Raw genomic sequence first — 27,726 nt, 5'->3', positions numbered from 1 at the left:
AATTACTAATTAAAAGTACTACAAATTATACTTTTTTAACAAACATAATAAACAAAAGTATCATAATGACGAATTAAAAAAAATATAATTAATTGAAAGTATTATTAAATAAATATTGTAGTATATATTTTTTACTTTTTTGGTCTAAAATCTTGATATATAAACGTATCACAAATAAAGTTATCATTAATCGTTAAATTTTATTTTATTATGAAATTTATTTCTTAATATTATAAGCCTTCTGTATTTAAATTATAAATATGTTTTTACAAATGTAATATGTATAAATACTTGTAAATACCTACGTAGATTTATGTACATATATTGATATACAGCCAATATTTGTAACCTCATTTTGCTATTAAACTTTATACACGTCTGTTTTATTACAATACAAACAAATATATTCCCGTTTTAATTCCTACCTTTGATACTATATCAATTGCTTATCACTATTTGCATTAATTTAAAATTCTAAACAGTTGAATTGATTTTATCACTAGTAAAACTGTTTAATAATGCGTCAAATGAATAATTCAAATTTATAATTTGTTCTGTTCATTCACAGCAGCCACTGTATTTGATAATGACTTTATTAAAAGCTTGCAGAATTGAGCTAGAGTTACAATTTTGCTTTTCTCTCACAATTGTTTTAACGATCGCTTATACATATCTACTATACATACACAATTCGTATATATAATATACAAACAATAAATATTACTGCTTTCTGTTTAATTTTACTTTTGTGTGGAATATTGTCATGGCAACGCGGACGGATATGACACTTACAGTGATATTAAAACAATCGTTCCTTTATCATTTCCAGAACAACATTGTATAATATATTATGTACAGTGTAACACATACACAGCTGTATTTTAAAAAATGTCAACCTTCTCCGATTGACGCTACATTCTCTCAGCTATTGCTAAACCAAACTGGCAGTACCGATATTAATGACGACATTGTCAGCATTTCGCTCGTAAACCGTTAGGTCGTGCCTCCTCGGCTGTTCCAGCAAGGCAGCGAGCTGTTCTCCACTTGTGAACGAGCCCGTCGAAGGTGACAAGATAACGTCGCATTCTAGCTGGCCTGCACACAGATAAAACTATATTCCATATAATATCTTTTCTTTTATAACGAATCAATTTAGTTTTAGTAAAAAAAGAAAAAAAGATCCAAGTAATTTAAAATTTGGATCAATGCTAATATCAAATATAATAAACTGAATTAATTAATCTGTTAATAATCAATTAATTAATCAATTGCTGCATTGCCTTTGCGTTATATTTGTACCTGACAACGAGGGCGACGCGCCTTTGCTGGAGCCATACATGCGAGTGCTGTAGCCAGAATCGTTGTGGGTGTCGTGCAGGGGCGGTGTCGGACTGTACACGGGGTTACGCGACCGGTACGGCATTCTCGCGATACTGTCGTAGGGCACGTCTTTGGAGATGTCTTGCCTACCGTTCATCTCTTTGTACGCCTTGGACTGTTCGACGTCGTCGTCCTCCCCCTCGCTGCTCTCGCTCTCGTTATCTGCGCTCGTCAATCAAGACAGATTACTCAGATCAGGGATTTTACACGACGCTCAGTTTCTAAATTAAATTAAAGTGAGTTGATTTCTTCCCCCCCCCCCGTTTTTGTCCGACCTTATGTCAGTTTTTGCGAGCCTTGTCAACTCCAAAATCGTATCTCTGTTATTCACGAAACGTTACGTCACCTTGAGGATGTACCCTCTGATTTGGCGAGCACTTGGTATGCTCGTCCAGTGCCAAACTGGCCTGCTCGTTGCCTCCGGAGCGGATTCCTCGCCGCCAGCCATTATGCATATCAGGTACTTGCTGAAACCGCTTGATCATCTCGTGGACGCTGCGCCGACCGTTCCACTCCGTCATATTTCCATCGCTAATCTTCTGGATCTTATTTTCATCCACGGACATGCTCATGCTGTGCACGTCGTACGACACGCCGTTCTTGAAAACAAAAGGGCAAACATATTTCGCTTAGCATTTTTATTTCAAGACCATTATAGTAAGTTGCGCGTGTTTAGATTAAATATATAAAAATTACGTTTAAAAAAAAGAAGAGCTTCTTATTATCGCAAGATCTTTTTATTACAGCAACAGGTTGAGCCTGTTTATAATTATTAGATTATTAAATCAAAAACAGATTTTGTAAGGTGCTTTTATCAGCAACGTGACATCAGAAATATAAAAAATATAATATATTCCAATAGATTTTAGTCGTATAGTTTGACTTGTAAGCATGTTGGCAAATTGACTGCAAAAATCGAGTAAAATTTTCTGTCAGATTTCTCACTTCGTTATGTTATTAGTTCTGCTGACAAAATACGAGTTTAATGCGGACACAGTCAAACAGCCGCAATTTTCTATTCGAAATTGCTAGCAAACTGTTAACAATTTACCTACTTGCCTTTTATAAACGACAAAGGTAATTTATTAAATCTTCCCTACTAGTACTAAACATTGGGAGTGCATTGGCCAATGTTTTCCCAATATAACGTCAATATTGATCATAAAATATCGGTTCCAAATTAGGCAACCAATATGTGCTTAGACAAATTGACTAAATAAGGTGAAGTGCCTACTTTACAATATTGGGCCAATATTGGAGATATTGCCTTTTTGCATTCCCAATATATGCGCCAATGTTTTGTGCTACTTAGGTCAATTTAAAAATCGCGACAAATAACCACAAACAATTTCCAATTTTTATTTCATAAGAAAAATAATGATTATTACGGTGAACGACAAGATTAGTATAGTTCAAGCTTACTCTTTGCTGGCGTCTTCCCTTTACGGGAATCGAGTCCGACATGTTCAAAGGCGAGGTTCCACCCGGCCCAATGGCCCCGTCGAGGGTTTCGTTCAACTTCGGCGGAATGTCCAGCACTCTGAGCCCCGACGTAACTATCCCGGATCCCGAGGGCAGATCCCTCATGGACGTGCTGAGCCTAGGTATGGCCGGTATATCGAGATCGTCCAGGCTTCCGCGGTGAACCGGCGGCGTCTCCCCGGGAATCTCAAAGCTACGATCTTGCGGTCGGTCGTCCAACAGGTCCTCCAGCGACCTCGTCCTCGTCGGCAGTATCACTTCCTGATTGTGATTGGTTTTCGCTGGCCTCTCGCTGTACCTGCCTCTGCCGCCACGCTGCAGATGTTGCTGGAGGTGCGTGTACCTTTCGTCGCACCTGGTGCGCTCCTCCTGGACGCACCTGGTCAACTCTGAGATCTGTCCCCTGGTCCTCCTCTCGAGATTGGCCACCTTCAGGTCCAGCTTCTCGTGTGCCTGATCGATGTGCGCCTTCAGCTCGGCCTTGTCCCGCTCGAGCTTCGCCTCCATGTGCCGGAAGAATGGCGCGCAATAACACGTATACCCCACGCCCACCGGGCCCTTTCTGATGTTGCCCGCCAGGTCTAGGTAGTACTGCTCGCCGCGGCCCAAAGGATCAGAGGGCAGCGAGTCTAGACGGGGCTGAGGGAACGCTTCCGGGTCCGGATAATAGTGGCAGCCATAGGGCGACCATTGCCGGCCCATGATAGCCTTCTCAAAGCGGACCTTGTGCTGCTTGCTGTTGTTGGACTTGTACTTCTTCCGGTCTTTCTTCGAGCTGCTCCCGCCGCCACCGCTGGTACCGCTTTCGGTCTTCTCTCGCTTCTTGTCCGATCTCGTCGGTTTGCCTGATTAAAATGATCAAAACAATATAGGGGATTTTAAATGGTTTATTTAATAAAATTTTATATTTAATTTACTTGGATGCAAAACAAATGCTTTAACCAAAGTCAACGTATATTTGATCAGAAAATAACGACGGCATTCGTTTTTCACAACACAATTATTAACAAATTAATCTACCATATCTATTTATAATTATTTTGTAATTAGATTCCGTTCTTACCGTCATCTATTTTGCCGTCTACCGAATCGCCTTCCCGGCTTTTGCTGCGCGTCCGACTCTTCCCGCGTGCCTTGGAGATGATTTCCAAGATTTCAGTGTGATTCTTACGACGAGCGATATCCTTCGCCGTCTCGCCTTGTTTATTCCGTAAACTTCGATCGCAACCAGCTTCCAGAAGAATGCGCGTCAATTTCCGGCGGCCCATCGCCGCTGCTATGTGCAAAGCAGTGTCGCCATTCTAGGAGATTGGCAAACAAACGATTTTTGTATATTGTAAAATAAAATTAAATAAGTAAATAATATGTAGGCCGTACAACTATTGCAAAATTATTTTTCAACAAATTTGAGCAGATTATTAATTACTTTTTTTCTTGTAAAAATCTTTTAAAGGCTCAAACAATGTTTATCTTTCTAAAAGTTAGATTTAAAAATACAGCACACAAGATCTATTGTGTTTTGCGAGAATATTGTGAACATATACGAGAAAAACAAGAAGAAAAGTTGAAAAATTAGATTAACAATTAAGAATATAATTTTAAAAATTGAAAGCCAGTATTCATAGTCGAATCTTATATTTGAGATAATCTTAAGTACTGTCTTGAAATGTCATCAACCAATCACAGAATCATATTAGCATTTTAAGACATTACTTGAGACAATCCTAAAATAAGATTCGACTATAAATATCGGCCTAAATATTATATTAACTAATGTTTACACAATAAAGCTTCTAAAAATTCTTGAGTAATTTAGAAAGTAATATATAATGTACAAATAACAAGTATAATAAATTCTCTAAAATATAAAAAAAAAAACATAAAAAAGGGGACAATGTTTAAAAAATTGCATTGTTGCAATAAACGACAATTGTAAGAAGCAATAAAGTTATTTAACCGAAATTTATTATCTCATACTTACTTTGTTTTGATCAGACACCTTGCACAGAGCTGAAATTAATATACGCATCACGCCGGCATGGCCATAACGTGCCGAAGTGTGAAGTGGCGTATCTCCATACTGAAACGAATAAATTAAAGAGATTTAACTCTTTGATAGACAAATAAAATCCGGAGAAAAATATATCCTTTTCACATAGTCTTTTATTTTTTATTATCTATACAGCAGAGAATTGCAAAGAATTGGAAATGTTATTAATTGTCAGCGTCATCGAAATTTCTCCATACAAATTTTAACCGCTGATCTATTTAACATTCTTTTTACATAATTAAAAATATTCTGTGATATCCTTTTCTGCATATTTACGATTATTTTATATAATTATCTATTATATATTTCTCTACGAAAATAAATTTGCAGTATTACACCACTGCCTGCAGTCCTTTCGGTTCCTAAAGGTTTAGCATCGTACGGTATTAACGTTAAATCCCTTGTTTTACTCTTATCGTCTGATCCACGCGCCGATAAGCACAATGAGGGGCGGATGGAAGGGGGGGGAAAAAGAAAAGAAAGACTGCCGGATCGCTCACGTTGTTCTGAAGATCGGGATTGCTGCCGGCTAGGAGGAGCTCTCGACAGCTTTGATTATGGCCGTTTTGACAGGCAAGGTGAAGCGGTGCAAATCCGGCGAGATTCCTGGCGTGCAGTGGGGCCCGTTGGGTCCCGAGGGCCTTCGCCAGAACCGCCACGGTCCGACTGTAGCCACGCCACGATGCCTCGTGCAGCGCCGAGTTTCCATGCTGAAAACACGCAGACGTATTCATCGACGGTTGTGCTCGGCGCGGCCGGCCCAAACTACATGGTGTCTCGGAAGAGGCACGAGTCAATCCCAAAGAGAGACATGGGATTTACATAACTGTTCGCATAATAATCTCTGAATTTTTAATTGAAGAAACATCCTCTTGCGTTAGAACACCTCTTCGTTCTTCTCTAACCGTAACTTTTAGATTTTTAACGGTGTTCATCGTAGAGAAAAGTCACCGATATTGGCATACATGAATTTTGTTTTTGAATTACAGTTTTTCATTTTGTTTTTTTTTCCCCCAGAAGAACGAGTAAATAAAAACTTGTAATATTAAATTCATAGATTTATATTAAATCTTTGAATAAAAATTGTAGCATTTATAATTTTATGTTGAATAAAATTACTATTTTTAATAATAATTCATATTTAGAAACAATTGTACATATAAAATTAAATTAAAACTGTAATTTCTCTCTCTCTTTCTCTTTTTTTCTTTTTCTTCATTTTCTTCCCTACCTCTTCTCTAATAATCAGTTAGAAATTTCTAAGATCGTAATCGGCGCATCTACATAGATTTCAAAAATTAATTTTTCCACGACACCCTGTATATCTTGAATATAGGTACGAATATCTCTGGGTTTTACCTCATGTTCCGCGAATAGTAAGGTGTAATATCAGTTAATTATGGTTGTTACCATTAGTAACCAGTAACACGAACACTCTAGTCAGTCCGTGCAAAGCAAATGCGGCGTTAATTTATCTTTTACGTGTTTTTCGAGTCTTCTATTATCTTTCTCCTCGCCCTCTTAACAGGCATCCCTATTCAATGCCTCATTTATCGTTAAACAAGACGATATAATCTTGTAATTAGCTCCCTATTTATATAATATAAAATAAAACTAAAATATTTTAATATACACGTTTGAAGATAATATTTAAAAAGTTAATCCTCATTTTAACTTTGAACGTTAAATTAAAAATTTTAAATTTAAAGTAAAAAATTTTTCCTCCAAATAACAATATTTATATACAAATAAAATGTTGTCGAAAATTTACAATTTTAAAGAAACATATAGTCATAAAGCATTCCGCGAAATAGTTTTTATTTAAAAAAGTATAAAATTGCACAAAAAACATTTTTTCTGCATTTTTGTATAATATTATGTAACTCTCGATCTCGAGACATGTTTTAAAAAAACAAATTTAGCAAATCTTTTAACAATAAAAAATTCTGCTCTATTAACAAAAAAATTCTGTAATTAATTGTGTGTGTTAACTGAATTTTCTCGCTACAATTTTGCCGCTACAAATATATACGAAAAAACAGTTTTGCTACAATAGCAAAAGTTTATTTCTTTCCGTGTGACGACATTTAAATTGCAGATTGCAGATTATAACGGCTACGTACATCTTATTATACTATTTTTTTACAGCTCAAAAATTAAATCAGTTTTCAGTATTGTTACAATAATATATAATAATCGGGACGGCTGTTAACATCGTAATATCGGTTTCTAAGAAGTTTATCGTGTGCTAAAAAAATTGAAATCCCCGATTCGCCATCGACTTTACAAAAGTCGCCATGACAGGCCGCGCGCACGGCGCAGCTGGTGCTCAGAGAACTGGTGTACGGTACACGGTGTAGCGCAACAAAGGAAAAAGGCGGATGGGCAAAAGAGGATGACCGAGAGACTTACAACTGCTCGACCATACGCGGCGAACAGTCGCTGGTCGATGAACCGTGCCATGCCACTCGCGACAGCATCGCCGCACACATCTTAACCCATACGTGCACAATGCTGCCCGGTATACAGGGTGTCCCGTTGGAAACATTGAGTAACTCACGTAACTTGAGCATGATAATTATTTCGATTGAAAAACCGGCGAGCAACTCATAGTGATTATGATTAAGTTAGATAAATCATTTTGTGCATGAAAAGATTCAGTTTAATAAGTAAATGTTTTAATACTCTATTTTAACAACATATACATAATTTCAAAAATTTAATTATTAGCATTACTTTAATTTTTATTATAACAATTTTAATTAAAAAATTAATATTTTTCAAATTAAAATTTGTTATAAATTTAAAATAAAGATAATTTTATATTATATTAATTAGTGCAGTCGACTGCAATTAAATAAAAAAACAATTTATTAACACGTGGTCTTCTTATAAATCGAGAGAGAGTGAGAGAGAGAGAGAGATATTTAATTATACAATTTTTTATACATATATACAAATATACACATAATAAAAAATTTTAAGCTATTTAATGGTATAAATATAATAAATTATATTGTTATTAAAATTTAAATTAATTAATATTAATTTACATAATTAATTAATATTTAGTATTTCACATACATAATTACACTTTTTAAATATTTGATATATATATTAATTGAGTTATACTGTTATACAAATTTAAATTACTTTCATAATGTTTTAAATCCACTCAGGATATTATAAATTATACGCATAATATGTACTAAAAATTTATTTGACTATTGTTTAACTAAGTTGACGAACTAAATATAACTAAAGATCTCAAAAATGGAAGTGTCAATTCAAAGTGTATTGGTTTTAAGCAGTTCCACATCACATGTCAGGATGGCCGAGCGGTCTAAGGCGCCAGACTCAAGGTTATAACCTTACCCGTCTATGACGGGTGTCCGGAGGCTTCTGGTCCTCTCTGAGGGCGTGGGTTCGAATCCCACTTCTGACAAATTTTTTTCTCAATTTACATCATTATTTAAATATCGCATTATCATTTTGATGGCATTATTTCGTCGTCTGAATATCTCGCAAAGATGAATTCCACGTAATTTTGAACGACGCGAGTTCAAATCCCGCTGACTCAAATATAATTCTTTTTTTTTGTATCTTATATCTTTAGGATTTTTACATATTACGTATATTACCACATAAAATATTATTACACTTGCAATTATTTTTTATTGTTACAACGTTTATATGTTTTAAGAAGATTATTTCACCCGGACGTAAAATCTTATATCTTTTTGATTTGATCAGGGCCGTCGTTATCATATAAAATGCCTCCACGCAAAGAATTTTTACCATTTCTCTTAATATTTTTATTTACCAATCTTTTAAAAACATTTTTAACATTTTTTAAGAGCGCGGTTTTTTATTTTTATCTCTGATACTCGCAAAATGTATACATGGAAAAATTTTAATAACATCGAATAATAAACAACTATTTGATCTAATAATTTCAAATTTTGTGATTTTAATTTTAATTTCAAAGTAAAAAAAATATGTGATATATTTTTTAACTTTGAAATTAAAATCTAAACAACAAAACAGAAGAGAAAAAATTTTATTATTATAGTATACATTTTATTTAAGTTTCTATACTTATTAATTAAAGTTTATGCTTTTAGGGAGAAAAAAGAAAAAGGTATTTTAATTATGAAGATGAAACTGAAGAAGGGAAGGCGATTACTTTAATTCGGAAAAGCTGGTTGACGATAGATCAGGTTCTATCCGGTCTCTTAATTATTAGCTTTACTTTAATTTTTATTATAACAATTTTAATTAAAAAATTAATATTTTTTAAATTAAAATTTGTTATAAATTTAAAATAAAGATAATTTTATATTATATTAATTAGTGCAGTCGACTTCAATCAACTAAAAAAATAATTTATTAACGTGGTCTTCTTATAAATTGAGAAAAGATGAGAGAGAGAGAGAGAGAGAGAGAGAGAGAGAGAGAGAGAGTGAGAGAGAGAGAGAGAGAGAGAGAGAGAGAGAGAGAGAGAGAGAGCAATATTTAATTATACAATCTCTTATATATGCAAATATACACATAATAAAAATTTTTAAGCCGTTTAATGGTAATATAATAAATTACATTGTTATTAAAATTTAAAAAATTAATATTAATTTACATAATTAATTAACATTTATTAGTTCACATACATAATTAAAATTTTTTAACATTTTATGTGTAAAATAATTAAGTTATACTGTTATTAAAATTTAAATTACTTTCATAGTGTTTTAAATCCACTCGGAATATTATAAATTATACGCATCAATTTTTACGCATAATATGTACTAAAAATTTATTTGACTATTGATTAACTAAATTTGACTTAATTGTTGAACTAAATATGATTAAAGATCACAAAAATGGAAGTGTCTATTCCAAGTGTATTTGTTTTAAGCAGTTCCACATCACATGTCAGAATGGCCGAGCGGTCTAAGGCGCCAGATTCAAGGTTTTAATTAAACCTAACCGGCGCCTAAAAGAAAAATTGGTAGAGGTGTTCTGGTCCTCTCTAAGGGCGTGGGTTCGAATCCCACTTCTGACAAATCTTTTTTCTCAATTTACATCATTATTTAAATACCGCATCAATCCATTTGATGGCATTATTTCGTCGTCCAAAGATGAATTCCATGTAATTTTGAACGACGCGAGTTCTAATTCCGCTGACTCAAATATAATTCTTTTTTTTTTATATCTTACATCTTTAGGGTTTTTACATATTACGTATATTACCACATAACACATTATTACGCTTGCAATTATTTTGTTATTGTTACAACGTTTATACGCTTTAAAAAGATTATTTCGCTCGGACGTGAAATCTTATCTCTTTTTGATTTGATCAGGGCCGTTGTTATCATATAAGGTGCCTTTGTGCAAAGAATTTTTACCATCTCTCTTAATATTTTTATTTACCAATTTTTTAAAAATAAAACATTTTTAACATTTTTTAAAAACGCGGTTTTTTATTTTTGTCTCTGATACTCGCGAAATATATATATTGAAAGATTTTAATAACATCGAATAATAAACAACTATTCGATCTAATAATTTCAAATTTTGTGATTCAAATTTTAATTTCAAAGTAAAAAAAATATATGATATATTTTTTAACTTCAAAATTAAAATCTAAATAACAAAACAGAAGAGATGGAAAAAAATTTTATTATTATTATGTACATTTTATTTGAGTTTCTATACTTATTAATTAAAGTTCATGCTTTTAGGGAGAAAAAGGGAAAAGGTATTTTAATTTCGAAGATAAAACTGAAGAAGGGAAGGCGATTACTTTAATTCGGAAAAGCCGGTTGACGATGGATCAGGTTCTATCCGGTCTCTTAACAAATGCAGGTTAACTAAATGAGTTAAGCATCTAAACACTTAATCGCGGCCGATACCATCAGTCCGGGTCCTATTATTTTCCGTTGCCTCGTACACGACGTTCGTGCGTGTTTGCGCGTGTGTGTGCGTGCGTGTGTGTGTCCCATCGATAGATATTTAATAACGTCGACGCATATACCCGGGTATCATCGGCGAACAACCGGTGTGTTCGCTCAAGGTCACACCGTAATAACGGATATCAGGTATTCAGGTACGTAACCTGACTACGTCGGCCGTGTGTGTACACCACATTCGTGGTCGCACATTCGCAGGTACGTACGTACGTACGCACACACCTTTCCCACGCGTGCGCCGGGTATCGTATCCGGCGGGATGTACGTTCGCCGACGAGGAGTAGGAGGAGGAGGTTCTAATGTATTCACCCCTCCTACGAGAGAGGCAAAGGAGAATCGGACCGGGCATGCTAATTGCCCGCGGAACAATAGTGGGATTCTTCGACCGGGGGCATGCGATTCCCCCGGTCCCGGGGAGTTGTATCGTACATCGGGAATAATTTTGTTTTATTTTAAACCCGCGCGCGCGCGCGACATGAGTGCGTATACGAGTCGCTATGCCGTATGTCTCGCTGTGCCTATTGTTCGATCCAGCCGTGACGATCGAACGGACAACGTCAGCGCATACGCGAGTCTATAAAATGTGATTTAAGGGCGTATTTATAAGAATGCAATACTGAGCGGTATTAAATTGGCCAGTAATTAATACGTAATTTGAATATTAATTTAAACGTTAAAAAGCACTGGTCGTTACTTTGCTCGAAATAAATAATAATTACTGGTCAATTTAATATCACGCAGATATATATCATATATATATATATATATATATTTTACGATACTGCTAAATGATTTTTAAATTAATAAGAATTTTACTAAATATTTCTATGCCAAATAATCTCGCAAAATATTTTACATTAAATAATCTTACTAAATAATTATACTTTAAATATCTCTATTAAATACTTTAGTTTAGTAAAAGTTATTTATTATTCTATTTCTTTAATTTTAATTATTAAAAAATTATTAAAATTTGTTTACATTTTTTGTATTAAAATAATTTTATAATGCTAAGAGAAAAGAAAAATACACACGTTTTATGAAGCCGCAAAATAATTTTTCTATTTAAATATAGTGTAAGAAAAAATCATTATTTATAATTAAATTTTTTTTTTCCCCAAAATTTTAGTTATTGTGTAACAAATTTTTTTTTTAATTTTTTGTATTTAAATAAACATGGGCAGAGATGTTAAGATGAAAATAGGTAAATGTGTCATGAATATTGGTTTTCATAAAAGTTGCTCGTAGGTCTTCATGTATAGGGTAGCTACCCCTCATGGACCGTGTGGCCTAACGGATAAGGCGTCGGACTTCGGATCCGAAGATTGCAGGTTCGAATCCTGTCACGGTCGACTTCTTTTTTTTCTTTGTTTTATAAAAACTTTACAAATCCAACGTATTATTAAGTAATTAAAAATAACTACGAAAAAATAAATACACTGCGTACAGAAATTAAAAACAAAATGAGCACAAGTTATATTTTATCAAATTATTAATATCAATTAATAATTAATTACGTAAATATGTACAATAAATTATACATCTTTTAGAGCAATCATATATTTTTTCATTAGTAATTTTTTATTTTATTAAACACTACAGACGCGCATTTCGCGCGCGCTACTTAACTTTTTGTTTTTTGCTTTTTGAAAATTAACTACAACGATAATTGTATAGATAACCAACTATACAAATTTGACAGCTATCAAAATTCAATCGCAATGACAGCTATTCTCACAACACGAAGTAAGCGTAACGAGAGAACCAATTAGCATCGCGGAAAGGCGGTAATAGCAATACAATACAATGATAACGTCTCTTTTTTACAAAGTGGATGGAAAGTAATAAGAAAAATTATTTTCCTTTGTAATAAAAATTTTATATGGCGATTATTATCTTTAAAATACAATTATCAATAAATCACGAGAAAATAGTTGTCATACAAAATTAGAAAAAAATGGCGAATAAGAAAGTTTTTGCTAAAAGGAAAGAAGAAAATGTAAAATTGGAAAATATCTATACGAGAGAAAATATTAAGAAAAATATGATAATAATTTTCAAACTTTTATTTCAAACAATAAATTTAGAAGCAAGATATGTTTAAAAAATTTGACGCGTACGCGAGAGGAACAATCTAGTTTATTATTAATATAAATTAACTCTATTTTTTATTTTTTATTACTCAGCTCTTTAATTAACGATTATAGTAAATGTATTAATATAGTTAATATATTACCAATAATCATACAATATTTTATCTGAAAAAACGTGTATATTTTGAAAGTAAGTGCTAAATTAATCATTAATAATTATTTAGAGTGTTAAAAGCTTTGTGGTTAGATAATTTTTATTAGATTTTTAGTAGATTTTATATAGAAAAAACTCATGAATGTACAAACTATGGATTTTTATTTCTTTAAATTACCTAAACTAATCGTGTTTTTATCAATATTAATTCAAACATTTAATTTATAAGAAATAAGGGGTTGCCGCTTTAGGAGATTTATGTCAGTATTAACTTTCTTTATATAAATTTACTTGTCAAATTCCTTTTATGCAAAGACTCATTATTTCTCCATTTTATTTTGTGCTTAAGAATGTTTATCAAGTCAGTATATTACATTTTTAGTATTTGATCATTTCTGTCTCTTTGCTGAAGCTAATAGTTACTATGTATTTTAAAATATGCCAAGATATTTTGATAAAATAAAATTTATACTGCACTACTCACATCGTCAGCGGCGCTAACGTCGACGCCCTGCAGCAGCAGGGTCTCGCACACTTCCACGTGACCACCTGCCGCGGCCAGCAATAGGGGCCCCCGGCCATTCTGAAACACGACAGGAATTCTGAATATCTTCGTGCAACCATGTATGCCCGATAAAACTTACTAATTAAGAGCCGTGCACCGAAAACATGCGAAAATGAGAGTCTCCTCTGGTAACGTCGGATAAAATTTCTTAATCAACTGTTTTCTTTTAATTCGAATGAACGTTACGCAAATATATATCTTTTTCAGAGTTCAACTTTTTAATACCAAATTAAGCTTTTAGTGATGTATATTAAAAAAATTGTATTCTTCAATTTTATATTCCCAGCAAACACCGAACATTGCAGCAATTTTGTAATATTGCTGTAATGTTGCTATCATGTTATAACATTGCCGCAATATTGCTGCTATGTTCTGGGTTTGCTGGGTTATATCTCTTTACTTAAAAAAATATTGATTTTCTTCGGAAATCTGACATTTTTTTCATGACTTATTAATTTGCAATGTTAAAAATCTTGTTATTTAAAAGTTAAATTTAAATATTTTGTATATTATTCTAAGGTAAAATACACACACACACAAAGTTATTAGAAAAATAAAGATTTCTCGTAAATTTATTAGCAACTGTAAAATATTATTAAAAAAATTGTTTTTGCTTTTTTAAACAAATTTATTATGACTAAAAGTGTTAATTTAAATTAAAGCACTTTTGAAATTATGTCGTCTTTTGAAAAAAATAACAAATAAATCAAATCTGATGTGATAAAAGAAATCTTGGGTGCAAATAATTTGTATCCCAATATTAAATTATCAATTATTAAATAATTCAAATCTTAAAAAGCACGAGAATTAATCGAATGATCCGTTCTTTCATATCCAACAACACATAAGACAAATTTGATACATCGTGCTAGCGAGCTTATTTGCATTCTAAATCAAATCCAGGCAACGCAGCCATAGGGAATCGTACTGCATACAAGAGTGAAGTAATTAATAGATGAAATTAATATATTGCTGCCAGTCGCTCTCAAAGCCGTTAATAAAGTTTTCCAGTCAACATCGCGTGCAATTACAACCAGAATTCAATTTAACGGCCTGTGGTAGTCTTGAGCTTTCTTAATGACATCAATTAATTTATCGAGAGTCGCGTTTTTCTACTTTGTTCTTCCAATCCAATTTTCTTCCCTCAAGACATTTCAACACATGGATATATAAACAGAAATATACGAAAAATAAAAGAAAAGTAATTGTAATCGTAAATTTAAAGGAAAACAATTTTTCCTTAATTTTTGACAGAGACTACTTGTCGTATTAATTTTAATTTTAAAAATTTATAATTAATATCTCAAAAATCGTAATCATAAATAGAAATTCTATTAATAAAAATTATATGTAACAAAATATTTTCGGCAATTTGTTTAGCATTATTTAGAACTTTTGTAGGATTTTAGAGAAAAACTCTTTCTGGAATGAAGAATTACATAAGTTTCAAGCAAATTATATATTCAGGAAATAATAATAATTCTTCCATTTGCTTTCAAAGTAAATTATGCAAAATCTTGTCTAAAGTAAAGTCATAAAAATGTTTTACATCTTTATTTATGTCAAACAGTCATCCTATTTGTATGCGCGTGGTTTCAAGAATTTGAGAGATTTAAAAACTTACTTCATCGGGCAACGGTTTAACGTTTTCGTTGAGCAAGCGTGCAACTCGATCAACGTCACCATGAGCAGCTGCCTCGCGCAACTTTTCTGCCATTCCAATCGCACATCTGTAACCAGAACAATGCACATTACTTCTTAAACTAGCGAGTAACGCACGCTTTGGAATGGTCTTGTAACTTTGATAAGCTTAATGTACTACGCTTTACACAACGTCCATTTTATAAACAGCAAGTCCTCATTTAATTAATTTTAATAAATTAAATTGTCCCAAATAAAAATCGCAATTCCTTTTGTTTCGACAGACTTAAGTATACAACATAAGAGATGTCTCACTTAAAAAGGCTCCTCTAATTTATCGAAATGAATTCCTAAAAGTTGGATCTTATCTCCAGGTGTCCAAGGTGATCTAAGCCTCGGATAGAATTTAAATGTTAAAGTTACGTATATACGAAGGTGAGTTTAACGCGTTGAAGTTGGAGAAGAAGACATAAAGAGCCGGGATAGCGCCCAACGGGATTCTCTCGTTAAGGAAAAATCAATTTCTCTTTCTCTCGAATCGAGTCGTGGGTGAAGTTTAATATGATACGTCTGCGGCTGGTTTTTCTGTGTTGCCCGGTGTTCATCCTATCTTTCTCCCTCTCTCTCTTTCTCTTTCTCTCTTTCCTGTTTGCGTCGTATAATCCGTGTAACGTGCGGACAGTAAATTATCCCGATGCGCTGCCCGATGCGTGGCGGGGTATATGATCTAGGATCCGAAGTGCGTTCGCTAATGAGATAGGCCTACGCTTCCCCGGCGCAGCGAGAAGCGAAGGGAGAAGAACGTCCATTCCGTCGTCCGTTCGTTCGTAACATTAATCTCGGTCTCGTGGTTATTTCTTTATAGCGCGACTCTCAATAACGACTCCCCGAGAGTAACGTTGATGCGAGCCGGCGATAGGGTATCCGCGCGGCCGGCAGAATTTACGAGCGGACTCGTGAAAGTACCGTGAGGCGCGAACTAATATGTAATCCAAAGTGAAAACTCTATACCCGCCGATAATTTCCGCGGGGTTTTTTTTTTTCTTTCTTTCCCTACGGAAAACCCGCTAGATGGTATACGCCGAGATATCACCGTCGTGCTCGTCACACTTGTAGCAATTATTATAACGCGACGAGTCGTCGAAGACATGACCACGTGAAACCTCAATGTGATCCTTGTTTTATCCTTAGTTTATTGAGATGATCCGACTTTTTGGAGGATAAAAACGGTATAATACACTGAGAAACGTATCTGGTGAAATTAAACAGAATTCTGATGAATAATCGTGTGACCAGAATTCTGGTTAATCCCACCAGATTTTTTTTCAGCGTAGCCAGAATTCTGGATGATCTCGCTAAAATTCAAATTTGTATTAAACCGTATAGTGAATAATCGTGTAACCAGAATTCTGGTTAATCCCACCAGATATTTTTTTCAGTGTAGCCAGAATTCTGGATAATCCCACCAGAATTCAGATTCAGCTTACTAAACCGTATAGTGAATAATCGTGTAACCAGAATTCTGGTTAATCCCACCAGATTTTTTTTTAGCGTAGCCAGAATTCTGGATGATTTCACTAGAATTCAAATTTTTACCAAACCGTATAGTGAATAATCGTGTAATCAGAATTCTGGTTAATCCCACCAAATATTTTTTTTAGTGTAGCCAGAATTCTGGATAATCTCACCAGAATTCAGATTCAGCTTAATAAACCGTATAGTGAATAATCGTGTAACCAGAATTCTGGTTAATCCCACCAGATATTTTTTTCAGTGTAGCCAGAATTCTGGATAATCTCACCAGAATTCAGATTCAGCTTACTAAACCGTATAGTGAATAATCGTGTAACCAGAATTCTGGTTAATCCCACCAGATTTTTTTTTAGCGTAGCCAGAATTCTGGATGATTTCACTAGAATTCAAATTTTTACCAAACCGTATAGTGAATAATCGTGTAATCAGAATTCTGGTTAATCCCACCAAATATTTTTTTTAGTGTAGCCAGAATTCTGGATAATCTCACCAGAATTCAGATTCAGCTTACTAAACCGTATAGTGAATAATCGTGTAACCAGAATTCTGGTTAATCCCAGCAGATATTTTTTTTTAGTGTAGCCAGAATTCTGGATAATCTCACCAGAATTCAGATTTAGCTTACTAAACCGTATAGTGAATAATCGTGTAACCAGAATTCTGGTTAATCCCAGCAGATATTTTTTTTTAGTGTAGCCAGAATTCTGGATAATCTCACCAGAATTCAGATTCAGCTTAATAAACCGTATAGTGAATAATCGTATAACCAGAATTCTGGTTAATCTCACTGGATATTTTTCTCAGTGTAATGATATGTGAAAATGTAGAAATCGTGACGACTTTTTACGCGCGGAAAAGTGACACGGAAAGTACCACTTTCAATGCACTTGTAACAAAAAAAAAATATTAATTTTGCTTCTTAAAAAAGCCGATTACTTATCTTTCTTTTCTTCTTTTAGAAAACTAATACTAATTATATTTTCCCGCGTGCGGGGATTCTTAAAGGTAAAAAGGATTTACATAATTTTCTTCTCTTTTTACTTAAAAAATCCTGCAAACCAATAAATCCTAGTCAAAGAAAAAAAATCATCCTCGGGAGAAAGTCCATCAAACTGACAACGCAGATTAATTTGTGGACGCGCTAATGATTCTAGGAAATTACAAGACGTTGCAGGTCGATGCGTTCGCCAGACACGTCGGCCTGAAAATGTTGCAATTATATTCACTATTATATTACGCGGCCAGCGGCGCAATTGCCGTTCGTGTCCGCTTCCGCGACCCGCCCTAAAATAATGGACCGCGTCCGGTCCACCCCAACTTATTAGTGATGTAATACCGTTACGCGTCGCAACGCTGAATTCTGCATGATATCGGACTGCGGCGTGCCCAGCGCACACAGCGGTATTACGCTTCATCGATCGCTCGGATGGGCCCGCGAATTACTGTGAATGCATGCGTGCATAATGTTTTCCTTCTCGTTGGCGCAGGTCGTAATTTTCAAATTTACTTCACTTGAACAAATCATACCTTGGCGGACATACGGAAGAGTGCGAAAAGTCACGGTTTTCGCGGGGAAGAAAACGAAGCTCCAAAGTCACATAATTGTAAAATTAAGCACTAAGGAAATAAGTTATTAATTTAACTAAATTTTTTAATTTATTAAATTTCTGCAATTTAAATATTTCAGCTAAATATATAAATATTATACATGAATTAAAGTTCAAATATTTCATATGCATAAATGCTTTAACAGAATAAATTTAATTAAGTTGAAAAATTTAGTCAAGTTAACTACTTTTTTTTTTTCATTGAAGGAAATATTCTATTTGCTGTAGTGAGATGTTTCCGTGTTAATATTATTTTTAATTTTTGAGACCTCCGTTGATCTTCCTTCCACTTCGTAAATCTCGCAAATTGTCTCATTGAAAAAAATTCCTTCCTAAATTGTAGTTCAAATTTTACTAAGCAAAAAGTTATTAACGTTCCTTAACTTATTTATTTCGTATGCTGCTTTGAATTATTAAAATACATGCATATATGATCCTGTTTCGTACGAGATGTAGTATTACGTGTAATATTTTAAACATAGTCATTACATGTATTTATATCATCCGCTTTTCGTCCAAAATTATTAAAACTGGTATGTGCTTCCTCATACATATATGTATAAGAAAACGGGAAGGATAATTTACAGATAGCGACTACTCCCACTCGATCTTTTTGTTCATATCAAGAATCTGGTATAAATGACCGTTGCCTTTTTCTCTGTTTCTACGTGGAATAAAAAGACGAGGGGGAAGAAATGCGTCCCTCCAATCACCTTGATTCTCTTCCTCCCTCTTTTTGCACATGACGGAACGTAACTTCGTCAATAACCGGCGCTACGGCCGGCGAAACCAATAATTTTGTCGTGTTTATTTTATGTGTCGATGATAGAGTGCATCTGACGCATCACATAGTGTTTCCTGTAGCGATTATTCTGCCGCGACATTACGACAAGCAGGCTCGACTTTTGTATTTTGTTTGTATCCCTCTCTCTGAAAGATTAATAGAACTATCCTTCCCGCGAAATAATCTCAATATATAAGATGAATATTATCAAAATTTGATTAGATTGGTTTAAATATTTGCAAGACACATTAAAAACTTGATAAACTTTCTTTACAATTTTTTGTTTATTTACAATCAATGTTTTCTCATCAAAAATTTTATTTATAAAACCATCCTTCTTATATTTCTTTCCTTTTTAACATTATAAATATTTTAACGTTAAAAATTAAAGCGTTACCTGAAAATTTTGTTTAAAATGCACATGTAATAAAACAAAAAGTAAATCTTTATGATATTTAATGGCAATTATTAAAATCGATTTACAAAAAACCGTATACATTGCAAAAAAATTATATATATATATATATATATATATAAATATATAAAGATTTTTTTAATCTTTCTAACGCGACATTTAAAAAATTATAAATACATTCTTTTTGTAAAGAAGAGGAAAAAATATTCTAAGATATTTATAAGTTTTTAACGGCAAGATTGGAAGGTCGATCTACAATCAATAGTGTTTCTGAAAGAATGCAAACTTGTTTAAGAACAGCCCTATTTGCAAGATCATCATTGGCAGCTTAACGAAATCACTGTCACGTTTCCGATCAACTTAACGACTTAATACTATATATGCTAATGATATTAATACCAATTATTATCTTACAGAAAACACGTTTTTGATTAGTCAGAAGAAAATTTGCAAACAAATTTTTAAAGAAAATCGATCTTTGTTCGTCACATTAATTATACGTATCTGCTCTCTTGACAAAAGAAAAAGAAATAATAAATTATAGAGACAAAAATAATAAATACACAATTGTTTCACAATTTTTTCCCCCATAAAAATGGAAAGCGAGGTCAAAAAAGAAAGTAAAAAAATTCTTTGTGTCAATTAAAAAAAAAAAGGTTATTTTAACTATTAATTGCTTAATCGCATGATTATTGGAAAAAAATAACCGCGCCTGATTGAGGCGCAGTTTTAATGAGGCCTCCATGAGGCGTGACTGCTCCAGAAAAATGTGACACACGAAAGCACAGCCCGGCCACGGCTCACAGAGCGCACGTATCCCAACACGGAAAAATACCTGACAATTATTTACTCGTCTCGTTGCTTTCGATCGTCCCATCTCGCACATTCCTACGCATTTCGCCCATTATCCGGCGTCACAAGAAACGACTCCGTATCGTAATGACGGTGGAGTCGAGTCCACTTCATCATCAGAAAATTAAATGCAACAAATTACTCTTGACCTCTCATCACAAAGTGATGAGCGGTTACCAGCAAAACTAACAGTTCTAGATAATAGCTATAGTATATTCAACTACGTTTGCGTGTACATAAAAAAGTAGAGAAATGTTATAAAAATAGGGTACCTGCATTAATAGATGAAGAATTACTAATTTAATATCATTGTTAAAAAAATAACAAAATAATAAGACTTTAAAAGAATAAATTACAAATTAATTAATATTTTCTACTTTCTAGATCTGACATCTTTTTTTTACTTAAAAATGTAATTGTATTGTTTTTACATAATTCCTCATTAACTAGTGCAGTGACTTTTCTGATAATAATTAAAATTTAAATCTCTGTTTGCATTTGTCTAAAAAAATTGTCCATAAATTTGAGATTGATACAATAAACTTAGCAATATTTGTTTACAAAAAAATATTTTATAGGCACATCAGCATATTAAATCCTTGATTTACATTGTAAAATAAAAATAAGAATACATATTGTACCTTTATACTTAAATTAAAATATACTTTTATTCTAAAATTAAATTTGGATAATTAAATTTATTCTCATATTACAAATTTATTTCAATTTATGGTATTTTATGGAAAATAAAACATTATGCTAAGTGTAAAATTCTTATATGTGTAATATAAAAGAATCATTAAAAAATAATTCAATTATATCTAACGTATTTTTATTTTTAAACCTTTGTAGATAATTATAAACTTCTCTAATTAAGTTATCAAAATTCATGTTAAAAGAATTAATAAGAATTAATAGCTCTTGCTTTATTCCGAAGGAAATAATTTGTATTCCTGTAAATATCGGCATTCGTAATTAATTATTCAGAAATCGCACACATATTAATGTATATACGATTGCATAATTTGCTTGTGGCGTACAGCATTGTCGAACGGGTAGTACCGGCGCCGCCGCCACGTGTGAGCGTTACACACGCGCAACTACGTGCGCGCGCACGCACGGCAAATACTTGCATCTAACTCGCGCGAAACCGGTATTTTGCGCCTTCTAGTAAAACTTTACGGGGATATACAGGGTGCCTCGACAGACCCTACGGGCGTTAAGGACGTGGCTCCGAACGCAGACGCTGATAAACTTACGCATACGAACTCTCTGGGCTTCTGCCGAAGACCGCCAGAAGTGAGTCATAAGCAATTGAAGATAAAAAGGAACTTTGGCAAATCCGTTATCTAAAAGATTGCATGAACTTTTGGTTTTTTTTATTTTCATTTCAGACGAATTTCGCTTATAAATTAAACTTTAATATAATAGAATATTCGATCACCGGGATATTTTATATCGAAGATTATAAATAAAAGACTCAAGGAGAAAAATATAATGGAAAAGAAGATATTAAAAAAATGAGAAAAGGGCATGAATAAGAAGACGCAGCCGGTTGAATTTTTGGCGGGGAAAAATTTATTTCAATCTTCAGCACACAGTCCCGCTTTTTACCGTGTTCTCTCCTTACGGAACACCAGGTATAATCAAATGGGGCTTCAATACCTTTCTGTGATCATTACACGCCCTTATCGCATAAAGGCTCACAAATACACTTACCGGCCATATACGCTTATCCAGAGGGCGTCACTTGCAAAAGTAATCTTTAATCCGTATTGAAATCCGTTGGACACACGTCTTTTGCAAAGACTATCTCCGAGCGAAAAGCACAACAAACCAGCACATTGCTGGTCTTCTTTCTTTTTTTTTTTCTATAACACTCCGAATGAACAACCGTCGCACAAAGAAGACTTGATCCTCTCGCGGATATCACGCGGCACGAGAGTCATGGAGCACCGGGTATAAGGGATCATCGTCATCGGGATAACGATACTTGGTACCGCGATCGAGTTTAATTTATAACGAGATTATTTATCACAAAATCCGCGGCATTCCGCGCCGTCGCGAACGTCGTCGTTAGAGTCTCTTGAGAGGACGGGATAACCCACTATAAAATATCCCGCGCGTAAAATAAACGATACCATGGGCAACAAATCGGTTATATCAACTTAATAATTGTAATAAATTAATTTGTCGTTTTCTGTCCCGTTGAAGTTTTTCCTCTTTTTATTTTGTGTTTAACCGGACGATTGCGACAATGCAGAATCAACTTTAATCAAGAATTTTCGTATAAACAAAAAATGTTTGAAAATCTTATTTTATTGAAATATAAATAATTATTATTATAATTATTACTATTTATTGGTAATAAATATAAATCTTCTATTGTCTGTGTATTATTACATATATATATGTATAACATGTTGAATTATTAATATGTATTAAAAATCAGGATTATTTATCAAAATTAAAAGTATATACTTTGCAACAGAGTATATACTTTGCAACACTGTTAAGATATTTTTTATTTAATAAAGTAGATACACATTTAGTTTTCTGTACAAAAATAGTAAAAAAGAGAAATACACTGATACCATATTAGATTTTTAAATAAATTATCCTTCTTTCTTACACTCTTTCTCGCTCTTCTTCTTGTTTTTCTATACAAATTAAAAATTATGTTTACCGCGACAAAAATTCCAACAAATTATATTTAACGCCGTTAAGATTCTTTCTGTCTGGCGGAGATTTCAATGCCCGCAAGATCATGTCGGTAGCGTTAGCCGCAGAATCTTGCTTCGTAGAATCTCAAAGCAGATTTTGATTTTCTAAAAATTCACTTTTCACGGTCTCAATAAAACTGGCAATTACGAATAAAAATTTTAACATATAAACAAGCGAAATAAAGATTTTCTTTCAATGGTAATAAAACATGAAACATTCTTTCTAAGATGTTTTATCGTACGGTATGCATATGTACGATAGAAATTCCGCGTCGGCAGCAATTCCGTGCTGTTTTGCAAGCAAAAGCGACACACACACACACACACAATACTTATTTTAAAAAATAGATTTTGTTATAAATCTTCTAATAAATCTTGTCATAAATCTAATTTTTCAAATTTTATAATTAGATAAAACACACACAAAAAGAAAAAAAGACTTTGGATAAAATTTACTGATTTTAAGCGAAAAATTCTACCGCGTTTTGCTGGAATTGTTTTACAAAGACTTTCTATTCTTTGGGGAAAATTTCAAAATAAACAACATTCTTTTGATATCGCGGCATTTAATCGGAATCACGTCTCTCCACAGTTGCAACAATTTTTCTATAAAGCCCTCAGGATTATATTAAAAATTTATTTCGAGAGGGGGAGTTGAAATCTTGTAAAGTTTTCTACGAGTACGATTTAACGATTCCTGAATCTCACCCTTTAATCACTTCCAACCGTTTCTCCCATTTTCTCCCTCAAATTCCCGACATTTTCAGTCGACAAAAGATCACAGAAGTTGCAAGCTTCGAAGCTATATCCATAGGTAAGCCACGCACCGGCCTCAATATTCTTTCACTTTTAGCAATATACTTTGAACACTTGCGACGCACGTATCTCACATCGACGTTAATTAATACAATAAACTTTTCGGTGCGCGTTTTCGCAATGGACGCGTTCTCTCGATCGGAGGACACTCGAAAAGGCGGTCGCATCGAGACTGGTCGCGTCGGGAGAAAGCTGCAACTCGCGAGCGAGTGGTTCTTCAAGAACCTAGTTCAGTACCGTCGCAAGTTACCGTCGCTCGACGAAATTCGGTTGAGGAGCGAAAGATAGTGAGAAGAAGTGTAAAGAAAAATGTGTCCATTTAAAGAATCAAAAACGAGACTATGGAAAACAGATTTAAACTTGAGAAAATTGCACCATAAATTATCAGTGCAAATATGTCCATCAAGTATCCTTTTCTTCCGTTCTTACTCATACTTTATTTAAATAATTAAATATATATTTAAATACATATATTTGTTTTATAATTTATATATTTTTTTATTTGATGAATTGTATTAAATTATCATAAATCTATTTTAATTAAAGAAAAATAAATATTTTTCTTTCATATAAATTATATTATACATATAAAACAATATATTGCACTTCATTGTTTAAAAATTATTATTTAAAATTCAAATTCTTAAATAAAACTTTTTAACACATTAAATAGTAGTTTGGATAAACGCTAAAACCTTTTTATAATAAAATTATTATCGATAATAATTCTTCAGTAAATCAAGCTTGAAATTATCCATAAAAAAGTTAAGTCACATACATTATTTAGAAAGACTGAGTGTTTTATTCAGACGTGGGGACAAAAGATTTGTTAGTCGGCACTGACTCCTACTACACCGGAGCAACGTCACTCCTCTTCCACCATCTCTCGCCCTCACCCATTCTACTACGACGACCAAACTCCGTCCCGACTTTTATGAATCTGTTACGTCTGGACATAACTAATGACGGCACTAGAACCAATGTCCATTCGCACGTAAAGAAAAATTTATATGACATCTTTTAAAAGTAACTCTATGATATAATCTGCCTTTTATATAAGGGGCATATATACCTGGGCAAAGAAGAGAGGAAGTCAATAAGGCTTAACTTTACGAATCCTCTGTGAAAAGAGCGATGCATACTAGCACTTACGTGTTTATCAAAATATTACTTTTAATTAACATTTAATTATTTGGTTATTAATTAATTTTTTAATAAATTTATTATAAAATTCCAACAGTGAGAAACAAACTTAGAATTCAACTCGAAGAAATTTGATATTAAATAAAAATGTATCGACTTTTTGTATAAAATCGATTACAAGAAGAGCAGCGAAAAATCATGAAATGTAGCAAATGTCAGAAAGATAATTATGGAACAACAAAATTTATTTTAGATATTTCATTATTACAAAAAATTTATATTACTACTAATATAAATCCTTATCAAAATTATGGGACAACATAATGGATTCTGTACAACCTAGCGATTAAGTATGTTAATTTGGATCATTTTGATTTATTGTATTTTAATAATGTATTTAATTTGGCATGTCTATTCGTCTCTCTGTCTCTCTCTCTCTCTCTCTCTCTCTCTCTCTCTCTCTCTCTTTCCACTTAAATTATTATTAATTTAAAGCTAAATTATTTTAATTTTAAAGCAACAAATTTTAACAATGTGAACCATGGATGAATCCATTGCAACAAAAACAGTGATATAAACCTGTAAGTTTTATCAATATTCAAGAAATAATTGTTTTTAACTATACGCAATCTTCAATCTTTTTATCAAATATTTATTTAGAAATAATTGATTGCTTTATTTAAAAAATCTCTTCTATAATCTATTTCTTTTTATCAATATAATATATTTTCTTATTATTAACATTTTTTTTTATTTTCCATGTTTATATATTTTATTTATATTTCTGCATTTTTTGAGATGTTTAAAAAAATTTTAAATATTAAAACTAAATTTTATATTAATCTATTTTAGATATACATAGAAGCTCATACTTGAAGATGGCAAAATAAACATTGCAACTGCAAAAAAAAACTATTCAACAATGAGCACACTATTCTTTAAATTTTAATATTAAATAATCAAAAATAGCTAAAGTTTCAAAAATACGCAATAGATTCGAGATGCATAAAATTCAGTCGATCAATAACTATTCTAATTATAAAAATAAAGACAAAATTCACAAAATTAAATACATAGACGATATGATACAAGATTTGGAAAACTATGGACCAGCTGGTTTAATACACATTGCCATTCTGAGTAACATACTTGAAAGACCTATTAAAATATGGAATACTAATGGTAGTTTAAATAAGATCATTGGCAGAAAAAAACCGGGACAGTCTATAGATATCGAATATCATGCAAACGATTCAGAACAAATTGGTAAGTTCTCAAATTTTAAAAAGGAATGAATAAAGTTCACAATTTATAAAATTTTATGATTGAATTAAAAACGATTTTACTTTGAAATAGTTTCGTTTTAATCCAGTTAAAATAAAATAGAAAAAAGAATTTATCTTATGTCCCAAGTATCAAACTTTTTATCATAATGAATCTGTTAAATTCTTTTCACATTAATCATTATAATAATATAAAAAATGGCACCTTATTTGTACAAACTTTGATAACTCGCATCTCATCGCTTTTTTATTTATTTAAAGTAATTTTTAAAAATCTCTAAATACTTAGAAACCCATTGTACTTTTAAACTTTTAAAAAATATTTATTTTGGAAAAAAATAAAGTTTAGATATGACATTTTTAATCAATTAATCTGTTACTTGAACTCTTTCCAAATCTTTCTCTAGGCCACTGGACTCTACGAGGTGGCAAGGATCCTGACAACGTCATTATTCATTTAAATAGCTGCCTTTTTTCGGTGATCGGTTCTCAAATCGGGCAAGATCCATTACAACTTCGTAGGTGGACTATAGTAAAACTAAAAGACAACTTTCAAAATTTGATCAAATGGCTAGATAAAATTCTCCAGTGGGATGGGGATGCAGGAGTATTTCTTATGATTGGCGGAGCTAGATACAGTAGAGAAGGAACGTCTGAAAATGACGCTAAAAGGATTCTGGATGATTCGGAAAACAACCCGAGTCATCAAAATGGCAGTAGAGGCCATTCTCGAGAGCGTCATGTCGTAGATGAAGGCAAAGGTGTCCAGGTTTATACAGCAATGGTAAAATGTGAGACAAAACACGCTTTCGTGTCACGAGAGGACCAAAACTATGCCATCCATAGGGCATTAATTTCAGTTTCGGGACAACAAGCCCTAGAAGAACTCAATAGAGGAGCGATACAGGTAAAGAGAAATATAGGAATTAATGAACTTAAAGAAGAGAATCGCCCATTTCCCAAAGCAAGCATATGGTACAATGGAAAAGAAAAAGTAGGACCACGTGACATCACATCCGTGACAATAATATTAAGGCACAAAAGAGATAAATATTACGACCAGAATGCAGAGCCATTTGTATTAACCGCTTTTCCGTACATGAATGATTACATCAATTTTTGTAGAGAAGAAGCTGCGCTCGCTGGGTAGCTTTAACAATAAAATTATTAAAACTGATGCTGATTTTAAGTTTTTCTTGATTGGATCTAAAAAGATATATATGGTTTTAAATTTTA

The 27,726-nt window shown here is 32.9% G+C and overlaps 2 protein-coding genes and 3 non-coding genes across 5 annotated transcripts; 4 read left to right on the top strand and 1 right to left on the bottom strand.

The window, feature by feature from the left end:
- Positions 1-17: 17 nt before the first annotated feature.
- LOC105837032 (ankyrin repeat domain-containing protein 6) lies at positions 18-24,240 on the bottom strand. The gene is made up of 10 exons (XM_028192633.2): positions 23,957-24,240; positions 15,318-15,423; positions 13,613-13,711; positions 5,413-5,622; positions 4,844-4,942; positions 3,926-4,163; positions 2,803-3,707; positions 1,727-1,979; positions 1,300-1,542; positions 18-1,095 (listed from the first exon to the last, which is right to left on the bottom strand). The coding sequence occupies exons 2-10, from the start codon at positions 15,408-15,410 to the stop codon at positions 932-934; spliced, it is 2,304 nt and encodes a 767-aa protein (XP_028048434.1). The 5' UTR covers positions 15,411-15,423; positions 23,957-24,240; the 3' UTR covers positions 18-931.
- Trnal-caa lies at positions 8,237-8,357 on the top strand. The gene is made up of 2 exons: positions 8,237-8,274; positions 8,313-8,357. It is a non-coding gene; the product is annotated as a tRNA-Leu (tRNA).
- Positions 9,841-9,971, top strand: Trnal-caa. The gene is made up of 2 exons: positions 9,841-9,878; positions 9,927-9,971. It is a non-coding gene; the product is annotated as a tRNA-Leu (tRNA).
- Trnar-ucg lies at positions 12,161-12,233 on the top strand. Its single transcript has one exon. It is a non-coding gene; the product is annotated as a tRNA-Arg (tRNA).
- Positions 24,241-25,473: 1,233 nt separating the features above from the next.
- Positions 25,474-27,666, top strand: LOC105837004. The gene is made up of 4 exons (XM_036287064.1): positions 25,474-25,557; positions 25,725-25,788; positions 26,060-26,473; positions 26,898-27,666. The coding sequence occupies exons 3-4, from the start codon at positions 26,209-26,211 to the stop codon at positions 27,638-27,640; spliced, it is 1,008 nt and encodes a 335-aa protein (XP_036142957.1). The 5' UTR covers positions 25,474-25,557; positions 25,725-25,788; positions 26,060-26,208; the 3' UTR covers positions 27,641-27,666.
- The last annotated feature ends 60 nt before the right edge of the window (positions 27,667-27,726 follow it).

The sequence above is a fragment of the Monomorium pharaonis genome, chromosome 5, assembly GCF_013373865.1.
Source record: "Monomorium pharaonis isolate MP-MQ-018 chromosome 5, ASM1337386v2, whole genome shotgun sequence".
In the NCBI taxonomy this organism is placed as follows: domain Eukaryota; kingdom Metazoa; phylum Arthropoda; class Insecta; order Hymenoptera; family Formicidae; genus Monomorium; species Monomorium pharaonis.
Note: the sequence above shows the minus strand (reverse complement) of the source record. Positions and strands in the feature narration are given on the sequence as shown.

What these genes read in the sequence shown, in the direction of transcription:
- LOC105837032 (XM_028192633.2), bottom strand. Translation starts at nt 15,410, where the DNA reads ATGGCAGAAAAGTTGCGCGAGGCAGCTGCTCATGGTGACGTTGATCGA. An exon ending in TTAAACCGTTGCCCGATGAA is followed by an intron (nt 13,712 to 15,317) that starts GTAAGTTTTTAA and finishes GTCGTGTTTCAG; the next exon opens with AATGGCCGGGGGCCCCTATT. An exon ending in TCAGAGGGTACATCCTCAAG is followed by an intron (nt 1,543 to 1,726) that starts GTGACGTAACGT and finishes TGACGAGCGCAG; the next exon opens with ATAACGAGAGCGAGAGCAGC.
- LOC105837004 (XM_036287064.1), top strand. Translation starts at nt 26,209, where the DNA reads ATGCATAAAATTCAGTCGATCAATAACTATTCTAATTATAAAAATAAA. An exon ending in AAACGATTCAGAACAAATTG is followed by an intron (nt 26,474 to 26,897) that starts GTAAGTTCTCAA and finishes ATCTTTCTCTAG; the next exon opens with GCCACTGGACTCTACGAGGT.